The 17,897-nt window shown below is 35.2% G+C and overlaps 1 protein-coding gene across 1 annotated transcript; it reads left to right on the top strand.

Annotated features, from left to right (window-relative positions):
* Nucleotides 1–3,687: 3,687 nt before the first annotated feature.
* Nucleotides 3,688–11,780, top strand: LOC145949934 (uncharacterized). The gene is made up of 2 exons (XM_083060845.1): nt 3,688–6,493; nt 11,430–11,780. Exons 1-2 carry the CDS (start codon nt 5,452–5,454, stop codon nt 11,465–11,467), a joined length of 1,080 nt encoding a protein of 359 aa, XP_082916971.1. The 5' UTR covers nt 3,688–5,451; the 3' UTR covers nt 11,468–11,780.
* Nucleotides 11,781–17,897: the final 6,117 nt, after the last annotated feature.

Genomic DNA, 17,897 nt, shown 5'->3' with positions numbered 1-17,897 from the left:
TTTTGGCTAGATAGTGTGAGCTTCTTGGGTCATGTGATTTCTAATGGAGGAATAACTGTAGATCCTTCTAAGGTAGAAGCTATACTTGAGTGGAAGACACTTAAGTTAGTATTTGAGATTAGGAGTTTCCTAGGATTAGCTAGTTACTATAGGTGATTTATAGAGAATTTTTCTAGATTAGCCTTGCCTTTAACCAAGTTGACAAGGAAGAACCAACCTTTTATGTGGGACTCTAAGTGTGAAAGGAGTTTACAAGAGCTTAAGAGAAGGTTAACTAGTGCACCTATTTTAGTTTTAATTACTTGACCCTACTGAGACCTTTGTATGTATTGTGATGCATCTAAGATGGGTTTAGGCGGGTGCTTATCTAGAAAGGAAAGCTAGTGTCTTCTGCATCTAAATAGTTGAAAACTCGTGAACAAAATTATCTTACCCATTATCTAAAGCTAACTGCCATAGTTTTTGTGTTAAAGTTGTTGAGGCATTACCTATTTAGATCCAAGTTTGAGGTGTTTAGTGACCATAAAAGCCTTGAATACATGCTTGACCAAAATGAGCTTAACATGAGACAAAGGAGATGGCTATAGTTTCTTAAGGACTATGATTTTGAGCTTAGTTATCACCTTGTAAGGCCAACATATTGGTTGATTCCTTGAGTAAGAAATCTATTTAAGTGTCTGCTTTGATGGTTAGAGAGTTTAGTTTGTTAGAAGAGTTTAAAGACTTTAGTTTGGCTTTTAAGTTGATCTTTAGAAGATTAGATTGGGAACTTTGAGAATGACCACTAGCCTGATAGATGAACTTAGATAGAGTTAGAAGGAAAATCCTTTCTTGTTAAGTTAGGTAGGGAAGTTAAACTAAGGCAAAGAAAATGAATTTAGAGTTGGTGTAGATAGAGTGTTAAAGCTTAAGGATAGGTTGTGTTCCGTGCTTACTTGAGCTTAAAAAGATGATCCTTGAGGAAGGTCATAAAAGTAGCCTTAGTATCCACCCAAGAGTTACTAAGATGTACGAAGACCTTAAGAAGATGTTTTAATGGCCTTGGATAAAGAGAGACGTAAAAGAGTTTGTTTATGCTAGCTTAGTTTGCCAAAATTCTAAGGTAGAACACAAGAAACCTTCAGGAAAATTGCAACTTTTAGATATACCGATGTGGAAGTGGAATCATATCTCCATGGACTTTATGGTTGGGTTGCCTAGAATTGCAAAAAAAATTATGATTCCATCTGGTTTATAATGGATAGATTGACTAAGTTTGTCCATTTTATCCCTATCAACATTAGATATCCTTTGCAGATGGTGACCAAGTTATACATAGGTGAGATTACGAGGTTGCATGGGGTTTCTACTAGTGTAGTTTCTAATAGAAACTCAAGGTTTACCTTTAGATTTTGGAAGAGCTTTCATAAGGCTTTAGGTACCAAGCTTAGGTTCAATTTATCTTATCACCCTCAAATAGATGATCAATTCGAGAGAACAATACAATCTTTAGAGGACTTGTTGAGAGCATGTGTCTTAGAAGATGGGGGTAGTTGGGATAATTTTCTACCTGTGATAGAGTTTAACTATAATAATGACCACCATTACAATATTTGGATGACACCCTATGAGGCACTCTTTGGTATGAGATGTAGAACACTTATGTTGGGTAGAATCTAAGGATAGTTCCTTATTTGGACCTGAGGTAGTTTAACAAACCATTGAAAAGGTGAGATGAATTCAAGATAGAATGAAAGCATCCTAAAGTAAGCAAAAGAGCTACCATGATAAAAGAAAAAATACCTTGAGTTTAAAGAGGAAGATCATGTATTCCTTAAGATAGCTCCTTGGAATGAAGTTGGTAGAGCACTTAAGTCATGCAAGCTTATTCCATGATTCATTGGTCTCTACCAAATCCTTAAGAAGATTAGTGATGTAGTTTATCAGATTGCGTTGCCTCCATCTTTTTCAAATCTTCATAGTGTCTTTCATGTTTCCTAACTTGGAAAGTACATTCAGGACTCATGCCATATTGTTGAGTTCGACAACATTCAGTTGAAGGATAACCTCACCTATGAAGCAATTCCTTTGAGTATTAAGGATAAAAAGGTGAAACAGCTAAGAGGTAAGAAAATTGCTTTAGTCAAAGTCGTTTGGGGAAGGAATATTAAAGAAAGTGCTACATGGGATCTAGAGAGTAAGATGTAGGAAGCATATCCATTTTTGTTTTTGTTAGGTAATTTTAGGGATGAAATTTCTAAAGGGAGGGAAAAGTTGCAATACCATTTTTCATAGAATATAATATTAAGTATTTTATTAATAATTTTAGCATTTTATTTTATTAATAGGAGATGTTTAATATTTATTTAATTATTTGATATGGAATATAATATAAGGTGTATTATTAAAGGTTTTATTTAAATGTTTCATAATATTAATTAAGAGGGAAAGAAATTAATAATTGTGGTTAATATGTTTTAACTAGAGGGTTAAAAGAAAGTTAAGGTTTTTAAAAGAGCACATTTCTAATCAAATCCTTTTACGTTCTTGTTTTCACATACATATTTTTGAGCTTAGAGAATAGGAGCAGGAAGGAAATCACCCCAAAGTCGTTCACCCGTCATCTAGTTCTTATCCGGGTAAAGGGGTGAGTGAGAAACTTTACTTTGGGTGTAGAACTATATACTAGATAGTTGGATTGACTATGTTGTATGCCTATGTATGGGGTTTTTTCCCTAAATGCGTCTATTTTGTCTCTTATTCTTTTTACATATTCCTAATGACATGAATTATTTGAATGTATGATCAATTGCATGTTTTGGGATGTAATTGTATGATCTAAGGTTCTTGTAGGTTCATATGGGAAACACTAAGGGAATTTGTTGTGATAGTTTGTGAAGATTGATTGATATGTGTAAATTGAGTGATTTGAAATGTTAATTGCATGTTATAGAGCAGTTTTACAAATTGTATATGTGTGTATGCATGAAATTGGATGTGGGAAACTTGTAGTCGTTAAGGAGACATGATTTCCAGGGAGGAAGATCATGTTCTCGTTCAACGAGATGTGTTAGGTCACTCAACAAGAAGTCCTAAGGGGCTTAGCTTGCTCAACTAGATGTTGATCACTAAGCAAGAAGCTTTAGGGGGCTCAATGTAACACCCAAATTTTTATTATTATTTTAATGGCATTTTCGTAATTTTAATAAAGTTATAGGGGTATTTTGGGTTCTGGAACGGGCCGTTCCAAAAGTGGAACAGGCCGTTCCAAATGTTGAAAATGTGAGGTTTTTGTAGTCCCAGAACGGCCTTGGAACGGGCCGTTCCGGTATGGAGAACGGGCCGTTCCGGAAGGAGAACGGGCCGTTCTTCTGAGATTGAGAACGGGCCGTTCTGATTTCAGAACGGGCCGTTCTGGTTTTTTGGGAACGGGCCGTTTCGATTTTGGAACGGGCCGTTCCAGTTACAAATTTTGCCCAGATTTGAAGGATCCGGAACGGGCCGTTCCGGAATCAGTACGGGCCGTTCCGGGTGCGTCAGATTGCCTATAAATAGGGGCAGGGGGTGAAATTTTTTATACAGAGGAAGAAAGTGAAATTTTAGAGAGAGAAAGAGAAGAGAGAGAGAGAGAGAGAGAAAGAAAGAGAAAGAAGGAGAGAGAGAAAGGAAGAGGGAATCCAGAGGAGGAGGCTCTGCCTAAGTTCAGCTCCGCTTATCCAGGTAAGGGGGGGGAGTGAGAACCTCGCTCAGGGGTGTAGGGATAATTGTTGGATAGTTGTTTGTCGGATTGGCCCCCAATCCTTTGTCGTTATTCTGTTTAATTTCTATTTACTCTACTTTGCTTTTTTGTTGGAGGTGCCGTTGTTCTGTCTAAATTTCTATTTACTCTACTTTGCTTTTTGTTGAAGGTGCCGTTGTTCTGTCCGATTTTCTATTTATTCTACTTTGTTTTTGTTGAAAGTGCCGTTGTTCTGTCTGATTTTCTATTTACTCTACCTTGTTCTTTGTTGAAAGTAATAAATGAATATGAAATTAATGTTAATAATAAATGAGTTTTAATATGAATAAGAATGCTCTCTGGATCTCTGTGAATACCTATGCGGACCTTAAGAGGAGTATTGATGACATGACCATGTGAAATATGGACAAATGACATGAGACCTAAGAATTGACTATTGAGACAAACTATGATTATGAGACTATGACAAATGAGGACATGATGTACTAAATGAAATCATGTAAAAAGTTAAATATTGAGTCAATGAGATTATGATGGTATGACATGCATCATATGCATATATTATTCCAGGTGTGCCGCTGAGGCCGCATACCAGTGATGTAACATGCTAACAAGGTGTATCTTAGGGTCACCAGTGATGTAACTTGTAACCAGGTGTACCTTAGGGTCACCAGTGATGTAACCAGGTGTACCTTTGGGTCACCAGTGATGTAACCAGGTGTGCCTTAGGGTCACCAGTGATGATATGTGAAACTTCCTTATGGCGCCACATGCATGCATTTATAAGTCAAGATCATGACATCATTGCATGATAAATGAATATATATGTGATATTGATGATGTATGTGTATTATTTATAAGTGACTTATATTTGTTGTGTGTGTGAGTGCTATCTAGCCTTTATTTCTGCACCTGAAACTGAGTGAGATGTTTCTCACTCCCTTGTTGTTTTTGTATATGTTTAAATTATGTTGCAGGTGATCAGCATCATGAGGATGTTGGTGATGAGGCTTAAAGGCTTCAATTGGGCATGCTCTGATAGGATGTGACATCGGGGCATAGTTATTTTAGTTTAATATGTTATTGTTTTTATAACTTTAGTTTCTCTTCTTTTGTAATTTCTAACGAAGAAATAACGTAGATAACATATATAATTCAAGGAAAATATATGTTAAGAATTGTAATTTGAACGTTCTTGATAAAAGACCAAGATGTACATTTTTGTTATATTTTTTATTATATGATTTGGGAGTATAAATTAATTCCTAACCAGGAGGCACTGCCACCTTTACTGGAGTTAATTTATATTTCCTTTATTATTATTTGTATATATATGATTTCTTGTTTTACACTAAATTGTATTGAAAATCTTAACTTCTTTTCTTTTATAATTTTTACACTGGAGTTATGATTTATGAGTTACGAATGTGAATCTTCTACCTTGTTATATTTGAAATATTTGTCAACTATGAAAGATTTCATTTACCCAAAAAGAAGATAAGAAATATTTTATTGTTACATTTGTTGTATATTAATAACGGGGTAGAGGGTGTCACATTTAGTGGTATCAGAGCAGGTCGATCTAATCGACCGTGAGTTATGAGTTTACTATGCTTATTTGGTTTACTATGTTTATTTGGTACATGAATGATGGACTGAATTGATTGTAAAACTTGTTGGTATGATAGTATGATGATTGATTATGTTTATTGATTGTATTATTTTCTTAGACTATGGCTGGTAGAAATGATCGTGCGATTGCCGATGCTCTTCAAGCATTAGCACAAGCTATGAATAATAACAATAGGACTGAGGTCGCTCCTAACTGGTTGGAGCAATTTCAACGAAATCACCCACCTACCTTTAAAGGAGGATATGACCCAGATGCTGCTATGAATTGGCTAACAGAAATAGAAAAAATTTTCAATGTTATGGATTGTCCCATCGCTCAGAAGGTGAAGTTGGCCACATTCATGTTGACTGCTGATGCTCACTTTTGGTGGGAAGGAGCACTTCGGAGGATGATTGATGGAGGGGTGCACTTGAATTGGGACAACTTCAAGAAGGTCTTTCTTGAGAAGTATTTCCCGGATGATGTGAGAAGTCGGAAAGAAATGGAATTCCTTGAGCTGAATCAAGGGAACGACACAGTGGCTGTGTATGCTGCCAAATTTGATGCTTTGGTTCGTTATTGCACACACTACCATGGTGAGGGTGGTGAAAGAGCTAAATGCATAAAATTTGTAAATGGTCTGCGTCCTGAAGTGAAAATTGCAATTAACTATCAGGAGATATATCACTTTCCCACTCTGGTCAATAAGTGCAGCATTTATGATCATGACAACCGTGCTCGTGCTGCTTTTTATAAAGGAGTTGGAGGTCCTATCCGTGCTGTGAGTTCTAGTACTTCGGGAAGGAGTAAGCCTTACTTCGCTTCTAATAGATTTCAAGGGAGTAAAGCTGCTGCTAATAAAAGTAAGTTGCTTACTAGAGGATCCACTGTTAGTGCTACTGGAAGTGTTGGAGGGTCTGTGTCCACTCCTTCAGTAAGATGCTGGAAGTGTGGACTTGTTGGTCATAATCAGTCTGAGTGTCGTGACAGGGAAGTTACCTGCTTCAACTGCAATGGTAAAGGTCACATCAGTACCCAATGTCCTGAATCACAAAGAACACGTGTTATGGGATCGGGTTCGCAAACTGAGCGTCCAAAGACTGTGGGGAGAGTATTTGCTCTTAGTGGTGCTGAAGCTTCTCGGTCAGAAAATTTGATACAAGGTACTTGTTTCATAGCTGAGACTCCTTTTGTTGTACTATTTGATTCTGGTGCAACTCATTCCTTTATTTCTGTCTCTTGTGTCCAAAAATTGAATTTGCCTGTGTCTTTGTTAGATTTTGATCTAGTTGTTGAAACCCCTACTAATGGTCCTGTGACTACATCCCTAGTGTGTTTGAAATGTCCTTTGACAGTTTCTGATAAGCAGTTTCTAGTTGACTTAATTTGTTTGCCTCTTAGTCAATTAGATGTAATTCTTGGTATGGATTGGTTATCTTCTCACCATGTCCTTTTAAACTGCTTTGAGAAATCTATTTCCTTTGGTGAATGTAAGAGTACGGAATTTCTTAGTGCTGCTGACATTAAAACTTGTTTAAAAGACAATGAAAAAGTGTACATGATCTTAGCTTCTTTAACACTTGAGACTGATAGTAAGCTAGATGAGATTCCCTTAGTGAGAGAATTTCCAGAAGTATTTCCTAAGGATATGTCTAGTTTACCACCTGAGAGAGAGATTGAGTTTAGCATAGACTTAGTACCAGGTACCCCACCTATATCTATAGCACCCTATAGGATGTCCCCTACAGAGTTAGTTGAGCTTAAGAAACAAATAGAGGAATTACAAGGAAAACAATTCATTAGGCCTAGTGTCTCGCCTTGGGGAGCGCCTGTTTTGTTGGTTAAGAAGAAAGATGGGAGCATGAGGTTGTGCGTAGACTATAGGCAACTGAATAAAGTGACCATTAAGAATAAGTATCCTTTGCCTAGGATAGATGACCTTATGGATCAACTAGTTGGAGCTTGTGTGTTCAGTAAGATAGATTTAAGGTCAGGATACCATCAGATTAGAGTGAGAGCTGAGGATGTTCCTAAGACTGCCTTTAGAACCCGCTATGGGCACTATGAGTATTTAGTTATGCCTTTTGGTGTGACTAATGCACCTGGTGTTTTTATGGACTACATGAATAGGATCTTTCACCCTTACTTGGATAGATTTGTAGTGGTCTTCATAGATGATATCCTAGTGTATTCCAAGACTAGGGAAGAGCATGTTGAGCACCTTAGGATCGTTCTTCAAACCCTTAAGGAGAAACAGTTGTATGCTAAATTGTCAAAATGTGAATTTTGGTTGGATAGTGTGAACTTTCTAGGACATGTGATATCCAAGGGTGGAATAGCTGTAGATCCTGCTAAGGTAGAAGCTGTGTTAGAGTGGAGAACACCTAAATCAGTATTTGAGATTAGGAGTTTCCTAGGACTAGCTGGTTATTACAGAAGGTTCATAGAGAATTTCTCTAGGCTAGCTCTTCCTTTGACTAAGCTGACGAAGAAAGACCAACCTTTTGTGTGGGATTCTAAGTGTGAGGAAAGTTTTCAAGAACTTAAGAGGAGATTAACTAGTGCTCCTGTGTTAGTATTACCTGATCCTAGTAAGACTTTTGAGGTATTTTGTGATGCTTCTAAATTGGGTTTAGGAGGAGTGCTTATGCAGGAGGGTAAGGTAGTAGCCTATGCTTCAAGACAACTTAAAATTCATGAGCAAAACTATCCTACCCATGACCTTGAGTTAGCTGCAATAGTTTTTGTGCTCAAGTTGTGGAGACATTACTTGTTTGGGTCTAGATTTGAGGTTTTTAGTGACCATAAAAGCCTTAAGTACTTGTTTGACCAAAAGGAATTGAATATGAGGCAGAGGAGATGGTTAGAGTTTCTTAAGGATTATGACTTTCAATTAAATTATCACCCTGGCAAGGCTAATGTTGTAGCTGATGCTTTGAGTAGAAAATCTTTGAGAATGTCTTCCTTGATGATTAGGGAAATGCAAATGATTGAGGAGTTTAGGGATATGAGCTTAGGGTGTGAGTTGACCTCTAAGAGTATTAAGTTGGGAGCTTTAAGAGTGACTAATAGCTTGATAGATGAGATTAGAGAAGGTCAGAAGATGGATCCTTTCTTATTGAGTCGGGTAGAGAAGTTGAATCAAGCTGTGAAAAGTGAGTTTAGAATTGGAGTGGATGGAGTTTTAAGATTTAAGGATAGGTTGTGCATTCCTAGTGTGCCAGAACTTAAGAGAGCAATCCTGGAAGAAGGTCATAAGAGTATCCTTAGTATCCATCCAGGAGCCACTAAGATGTACCAAGACCTTAAGAAGATGTTTTGGTGGCCTAAGATGAAGAGGGAAGTGGAGGAATTTGTGTATGCTTGCTTAGTATGTCAGAAAGCTAAGGTAGAACACCAAAAACCTTCAGGTTTGATGCAACCTTTAGATGTGCCTGTGTGGAAGTGGGATAGCATCTCTATGGATTTTGTAGTTGGGTTACCTAAGACTGTGAAGAACTTGGATGCTATATGGGTCATTGTGGATAGATTGACTAAGTCTGCCCATTTTATTCCCATTAATATTAGGTACTCTTTGGAGAGGTTAACCAAGTTGTACATCAGTGAGATCGTGAGGTTGCATGGAGTTCCTACTAGTATTGTGTCTGATAGAGATCCTAGGTTCACCTCTAGATTTTGGGAGAGTTTGCATAAGGCTTTAGGCACTAAGCTTAGATTGAGTTCAGCTTACCATCCCCAAACAGATGGCCAAACTGAGAGAACCATACAATCTTTGGAAGACTTGTTGAGGGCTTGCATCTTAGAACGTGGGGGTAGTTGGGATAGTTTCCTACCTTTGATAGAATTTACCTACAATAATAGCTACCATTCTAGTATTGGGATGGCACCATATGAGGCTCTGTATGGTAGGAGATGTAGAACACCTTTATGTTGGGTAGAACCTGGAGAGAATGTCATGTTAGGACCTGAGATAGTTCAACAAACTACTGAACAGGTTAAGATGATCCAAGAGAAGATGAGAGCAACCCAGAGTAGGCAAAAGAGTTATAATGACAAGAGGAGAAAAGACCTTAAGTTTAAAGAAGGTGATCATGTATTCCTTAAAGTCACTCCTTGGACAGGAGTAGGCAGAGCACTGAAATCCCGTAAGCTTACTCCACGTTTCATTGGTCCTTATCAAATTCTTAAAAGAATCGGTGAAGTGGCCTATCAAATTGCTTTGCCTCCATCTCTTTCAAATCTCCATAGTGTCTTTCATGTTTCCCAACTCAGAAAGTATGTCCATGATCCTTCCCATATCATTGAGTCTGACAACATTCAGTTGAAGGATAATCTTACTTATGAAACGGTTCCTCTAAGGATTGATGACAAGAGAGTGAAACAACTAAGAGGAAAGGAAATCCCTTTGGTTAAGGTCGTTTGGGGAGGAAATATTGAAGAAAGTGCTACATGGGAATTAGAAAGCAAGATGCGAGAAGCTCATCCATTTCTGTTTTCAGGTAAATTTCGGGGACAAAATTTCTAAAAGGAGGGGAGAATTGTAACACCCAAATTTTTATTATTATTTTAATGGCATTTTCGTAATTTTAATAAAGTTATAGGGGTATTTTGGGTTCTGGAACGGGCCGTTCCAAAAGTGGAACGGGCCGTTCCAAATGTTGAAAATGTGAGGTTTTTGTAGTCCCAGAACGGCCTTGGAACGGGCCGTTCCGGTATGGAGAACGGGCCGTTCCGGAAGGAGAACGGGCCGTTCTTCTGAGATTGAGAACGGGCCGTTCTGATTTCAGAACGGGCCGTTCTGGTTTTTTGGGAACGGGCCGTTTCGATTTTGGAACGGGCCGTTCCAGTTACAAATTTTGCCCAGATTTGAAGGATCCGGAACGGGCCGTTCCGGAATCAGTACGGGCCGTTCCGGGTGCGTCAGATTGCCTATAAATAGGGGCAGGGGGTGAAATTTTTTATACAGAGGAAGAAAGTGAAATTTTAGAGAGAGAAAGAGAAAAGAGAGAGAGAGAGAGAGAAAGAAAGAGAAAGAAAGAGAGAGAGAAAGGAAGAGGGAATCCAGAGGAGGAGGCTCTGCCTAAGTTCAGCTCCGCTTATCCAGGTAAGGGGGGGAGTGAGAACCTCGCTCAGGGGTGTAGGGATAATTGTTGGATAGTTGTTTGTCGGATTGGCCCCCAATCCTTTGTCGTTATTCTGTTTAATTTCTATTTACTCTACTTTGCTTTTTTGTTGGAGGTGCCGTTGTTCTGTCTAAATTTCTATTTACTCTACTTTGCTTTTTGTTGAAGGTGCCGTTGTTCTGTCCGATTTTCTATTTATTCTACTTTGTTTTTGTTGAAAGTGCCGTTGTTCTGTCTGATTTTCTATTTACTCTACCTTGTTCTTTGTTGAAAGTAATAAATGAATATGAAATTAATGTTAATAATAAATGAGTTTTAATATGAATAAGAATGCTCTCTGGATCTCTGTGAATACCTATGCGGACCTTAAGAGGAGTATTGATGACATGACCATGTGAAATATGGACAAATGACATGAGACCTAAGAATTGACTATTGAGACAAACTATGATTATGAGACTATGACAAATGAGGACATGATGTACTAAATGAAATCATGTAAAAAGTTAAATATTGAGTCAATGAGATTATGATGGTATGACATGCATCATATGCATATATTATTCCAGGTGTGCCGCTGAGGCCGCATACCAGTGATGTAACATGCTAACAAGGTGTATCTTAGGGTCACCAGTGATGTAACTTGTAACCAGGTGTACCTTAGGGTCACCAGTGATGTAACCAGGTGTACCTTTGGGTCACCAGTGATGTAACCAGGTGTGCCTTAGGGTCACCAGTGATGATATGTGAAACTTCCTTATGGCGCCACATGCATGCATTTATAAGTCAAGATCATGACATCATTGCATGATAAATGAATATATATGTGATATTGATGATGTATGTGTATTATTTATAAGTGACTTATATTTGTTGTGTGTGTGAGTGCTATCTAGCCTTTATTTCTGCACCTGAAACTGAGTGAGATGTTTCTCACTCCCTTGTTGTTTTTGTATATGTTTAAATTATGTTGCAGGTGATCAGCATCATGAGGATGTTGGTGATGAGGCTTAAAGGCTTCAATTGGGCATGCTCTGATAGGATGTGACATCGGGGCATAGTTATTTTAGTTTAATATGTTATTGTTTTTATAACTTTAGTTTCTCTTCTTTTGTAATTTCTAACGAAGAAATAACGTAGATAACATATATAATTCAAGGAAAATATATGTTAAGAATTGTAATTTGAACGTTCTTGATAAAAGACCAAGATGTACATTTTTGTTATATTTTTTATTATATGATTTGGGAGTATAAATTAATTCCTAACCAGGAGGCACTGCCACCTTTACTGGAGTTAATTTATATTTCCTTTATTATTATTTGTATATATATGATTTCTTGTTTTACACTAAATTGTATTGAAAATCTTAACTTCTTTTCTTTTATAATTTTTACACTGGAGTTATGATTTATGAGTTACGAATGTGAATCTTCTACCTTGTTATATTTGAAATATTTGTCAACTATGAAAGATTTCATTTACCCAAAAAGAAGATAAGAAATATTTTATTGTTACATTTGTTGTATATTAATAACGGGGTAGAGGGTGTCACACTCAAATCACTCAGCTAGATGTTGGTCTCTCAATTAGATGTTAGTGGTTTAGTTAGATGTTGATGGCTCAACTAGATGCTTTTCGCTCAGCAAGAGGTTCCAAGGAGCTTAGCTCACTCAACGACTATTAGATGATTATTTTATCCTTGTGATCTTGATACTACATTTTTACTAATGATTAGTTACTATATTTGAGAATGTACATGAGATATATGAGGTAATATAAGGAATATGTGATATGTGAAGTGAGATAATGTGTATATTATTGTATCGAGACTGTTTGAAATGCATATAAATGTGTTTTAAGGGTACGATATGGAATACACTATTAGAGAAGGCCTTCTTGTGTAAAAGCTTGGTGTAAACCCATTTCCATATTACATGTATTAATCTAAACTAATTATTTAGGTTACTAATATTTATATTATTATGGATAATAGGTAGAAAAGATACTAAAACAAATGAATAAATTTATCTAAATAAAGTTTTATAATATTAAAGTCACTAAATATTGCAAACCACTTATTTTTATACAAATATCATAACTTAATAAAATATACCTTCATCCTATGCTTTGGATTTATGTATTTGAACCTCTAATTTCATTTCCAATTTTTTTGCATCATGAGATCCCAAAATCTTGGTTTAAAAATATTTATGAGGTTAGACATTTAATTTTATCCACGTCTCTCACAAACAAAACATACAACCACATAAAAAGTTCATACATCTTTTAATACACACACAACTTAGTTAGATATTTCACTAATAATAATCCAAATAATGCAATATGCTTATGAGATGTAAATTTTGACTCAAAATATACTTTTCAAAATCATTAACTCGATACTCCATTGGGGATTTTTCATTTTATGTATTTAGTGAAGTTAGAGCTTAACATTACTTTATCCAATGATTCATCAATGTCCCATTAAACATGAACAAGTAAATAGTAGTTAGAGTGTCAATGTATCCAATAGGCTACCATGACACAAAATTAAATAAAGAATGGCCATTATTTGTGGGATTACACATGCCCAAACATTCCTTAGACCAAAGGTTTACCCCAAAATTAGAGGTCCCGTATTACCTATTCTACTCAAACTCCATTTACTATTTTCTAATATTAGTAACATAAAACAAATACCTTAGTCAAACTTTCACAACCATATCAAGCTTTTTTTCACTTTATATATATATTTTTTATTTTCATCTTGTACTGCAAACTATCCTTGACATTACCTATTATCATAATTAATCTCTTGCTACCATTGTCTTGGATAGTAAACATAAAAAAATAATTTCAGAAAAAAAAGCATCATTTCAAAATTTTAAAACTAATTCTTTTTCTATCAATTATCCTTGATATAAAAGTCATTTCTCAAATATTTTCATGGATCCTCTTCTTTTCCCCTAAAAAATATTTTGACTTAAAAACCAAATTATGCAATATGCAACATGCATTACTACTAATCTATTACTTCAAAAATCATTCTCAATCAAACTTTTCAAATACAATTCGAAAAATTTCAATTGTAACATCCAATCATAAACAATCAACCACTTCAAGATTCAACCTTAAAATATTACATTTATAAAGACATGAATAAAATTAAACATCTAGCCCATACCTATTTCTCCAAGCTTACTAATTTTCTTGATTTCTTCTTTCCCTACTTCTTTTTCTTCCTCCTATCTTCTTCCTTTCTTCCTTTCTTCTTGAAATTTTACTTGTTTTCTTCCTTGGTTATGACAAAGATGGAGTATTTTTGGGTGTTTCTTTGGCTTGATTTATGTCTTGTTATTAAGGGTTGTTGGTAAACTTTTTAGTGTGGTTTCTCCTATTTATACTACTATCCACCTCCATTCTCAAATCTTCTAGATTTTTAGATATTTTTTTTATATTTCTTAAGATATGTTCATCGCATGGTGATTAGGTGTCCACGTTGTATATATTTATAGGACTTTCTAAAATTTATTTATTTTTCAATTATTTAAGTATCTTAATGGTTAAGCTTCCATTCTATTTAATCACATGTGATGAGGTGTTCACTTTCTAGAATTTTGTAGAGTTATTTAGTTATCTTAATGGTTAATCTTTCAATTCATTTTAATCACATGGTGATTAAGTGTCCTTTTTTTTGTAGAATTTTATAAAACATCCTAGAATTTTGTAGAGTTATTTAAATATCTTAATGATTAAGCTTCCAATCTATTCTAGATTTCCATTTTGTAAAATTTTATAGAACTTTCTAGAATTATTTAAGTATCTTAATAGTTATGCTTCCAACCCATTTAATTATTTGGTGATTAGGTATCTACTTTGAAAAGTTTTATAGAACTTTCTAGAACATTGTAGAATTATTAAAGTATCTTACAAATTAATTATAATTTTAAGAAACTAATATCATCATTAGAATCTTCACCATTAAAAACATAAAATTTGGTCTCTTGATTATCTTAATTATGCTAATTAATATTAATTTAATTAATTAGAATTTACTATGTATCATAATTTGATTGGTTGAGACTTGTATTTTAGTTTAATAACTAGACATTTTTATTAATTATTTTAAGCATACTATAATTATGATAAAATTCTTTAGATCCTATTGAACATTTTTACATAATTTTCTGGCTTATTATTTTAGTAGAATGATTTTCTCAAGTTAAATCCTTAGAAAATTTCTATAAATTTTAATTTAGAGATTTTATGTGTTAACCATATTTATTCTTAATCTACTTTCAATAAACTATCATTTAGGTTAAAAATTACTTAAATTTTCTTAAATTGAGTTTCTCACATTTTACAGCGTGGTCACAAGACTATCTAAGAAACAATCAAATTAGAAAATAAAATATATGTCACTGAATTCAAAAAATCTTGCTAGATAATACTACAAATATTTCATTCACGATAACTTACATAATTCTTAATACATATTTATCACAATAAAATATATAATAATTCATAGAAATTATATAGATAAATAGTTACAAAAATTAGCATGTTACACTTGAGATCAATCCTTGAGGATAGCTCGATTTGGAAATCTCAACCCTACCCTCGTGAGCATGAGATATATCTTGTGTGGCTTAACTATCCAACCCAAACCTTAATAGTAAATCCTTTTAGTGAGAGTACGCAAAAGGTGTGACTCGACATGTATTCCTAGACTGCTATATGTGTATTGTTGGCGGTAATGCAAATGTGTGATGTTTTTACTAGTGTCACATGCATGATTACATGTAGGTTGTGTCCATTGTATAATGCATTATAACCTATCTATTATTGTTTATTATGCTATGACTGAATGACCATGACTATAATATTTGTCTGGGTATTCTATATCTTGTGTGTTTGTTTGTGTTTAGCTATCTGATTTTTGTTCATGTACCGTGAGCTAGAGTGAGATGTTTCTCACACTCTTTGCTTTGTGTTGTTTTCCTTGGTTGGTACACAAGTGATCATCAACATGAAGTTGAAGATATTGGTGATGAGGCTTTAGTGTTGGATTTTGCTCTAATAGGACATGTGACATCAGAGCGTAGTTAGAATTAGATTAGGATGTTGTTCTATTGAATTATTTTGGAAAAACATTAGTTTTATTTTCTTGTAATTTCAGTTGATGATGTTATTTTGTTTAAGTTATGAATGTGATGCTTTCTATCCAAACACATTTATTTTATTTGTAAAGAATTATGTTATTTAGCTTCTATTATTTGTTATGGTATGTGGGGTAGAGGGTGTCACAAAATCCACCCCAAGAGTTTTACACATACTCAAGGAGAATTTTCAACCATTGGCCTCCTAAAGCACCAAAACAATATTTTCTATATGGGATCTTCAACTTTCAAAACAAAATTTTTTCCTCTAGTCTTAAGTCAATCAATCATACTTTAATGCCTACAACATCCTCAACATCAACATTTCAACATACATTACCTCAGGTTAATGAATATAGAGATCAAATCACACCAATTATACTAGCATACCAATGTTAAACAACTAATCCAAGAATAACATAATAGTGCTCAACACCTCAATCAACTACAACATACCAATGTTTATTCAATACTCCAACCATGCAACTATAGCATATCAATCATACGTAGCATACCAATGCTAAGCAACTCATCCAAGAATACCATATCAGTGACTATCAAGAGTTCAACCATACAAGTATATCATGCAAATTAAGTAAGGCATATCAATGCCTATACAACACTCCAACTTGACAACTATAGCATATCAATGTCCATCACCATTTTCACCCATACAAATACATATATCATCCCAGATCAATTTATATAGAATTGACATCATTCTATCACATTCAACTATCAATAGTTAAATCATTAATATACATTATCATAATTCAATATATAAAACACCCCTTACAATCATCATCATACACCATTTTGAAACAACCAACACAATAAGATATATGAAGATTACAAGGAAGAATGGAAAAATAGGTGCTTAAAGTGCCCCAAGGCTACTAAAAACTAGTTCAAAGCTATCACATACTTAGCTCAGAGCTACCAACAACTAGCTCGAAGCTACCAAACACCTAATTTGGAGCTATCAACACATAACTTAGAGCTACCCAACACCTAGCTCAAAGCTACCAGCATCTAGCTTAGAGTTACCAAATACTTAGCTCATAGCTACCAATAGATAGCTCGAAGCTACCAAACACCTAGTTTAAAGCTATCAACACCTAACTTGAAACTACCAAATACTTAGTTTCGAGCTACCAACACTTAGCTTGGAGCTACCAATATCCAATTCCTTCACCAAACGTAGGATCTCCTTCTTTGAATGTTGCACCGATTGAATGAAGCTTAAAAGGATGAAGAAGACGGATTGAAAGTGCCTATACTAGAGAAGGAAGTACCCTAGCTTAAGACACAAAGGAAAGCTCACTTCAATGGTAGGAAAACAAGTAGGGTTCCCTAATTCTAGAAGAAAGCTCTCGGTGACTCTTGAGAAGAATTGGCTGAAAAGTTTTTAGAATTCTTATTCATCAAAAGTGACTACAAGTTATGAAGAGAATCATTTAAATAGGCTCCGGATTTGCACTCATTGGCGTCTAAATCAAACCTCACATGTTGGCGCCTAAATTTGAATTCAAACTTGAAATTTGAATTCAAATTTTGGCTCCCATGTGCTTGGCCGTGATTTTAGGTGCTATGATGCATCTAAGTTTAATTTAGGCGCCATTTAGGGTTAATTTGAGTGACACATGTTCAGCCACTAGTGGTGATAAACATGTGACTCAAATGTAACTTAAATGACTTCCAATATAAACCTAGTTTAGACTAATTTGCCTATTTTAAGTAATTCTTGTACAATCCTAATCTAATGGCCAAAATACAATGGCCAAGCAAATACAATGGAAAAGAAAAATTACAAGAATTGAAATGAGCCCAATATTGGGTACCAAAAGCCCAAAAGCCCATGAAGCCCAAAACTAGGCCAAATAAGCCTATAGCCTAAAATGCTATCCTAAATGGTCCAAAATACAAGACCCAAAGTATAGGAAACCTATAATAACATGATATATATAAGACATAAGGAACATAGCTAAAACAAGATATGGCCCATGAGAAGTTCAACTTGGGCCTTCCAAGCCCATCGGGCCCATTGGGCCTTGACTGGCCCAAGCCTTCATGTCTAGCCCATTCCTCTTGGTTCCTTTAGTGTGTCACCCCTTGCCTTCCTAGGTATGATTCCATCATCCCTTCCCTCTTGAAAAGGATTTGTCCTCAAATCACGAGGATCCATATGATAAGAATCATCACCTACATGCACAACATACCATGTATAAGGTGAAATGTTCATGTGAAGAAAATGGATTGTGGATCCTAAGAGGAATCCTTCT

This window comes from Cajanus cajan, chromosome 1 (assembly GCF_000230855.2).
Source record: "Cajanus cajan strain Asha chromosome 1, NIPB_CcT2T_4, whole genome shotgun sequence".
Taxonomy (NCBI): Eukaryota; Viridiplantae; Streptophyta; class Magnoliopsida; order Fabales; family Fabaceae; genus Cajanus; species Cajanus cajan.
The sequence above is the reverse complement of the archived record's forward strand: the minus strand, read 5'-3'. Positions and strand labels throughout refer to the sequence as shown.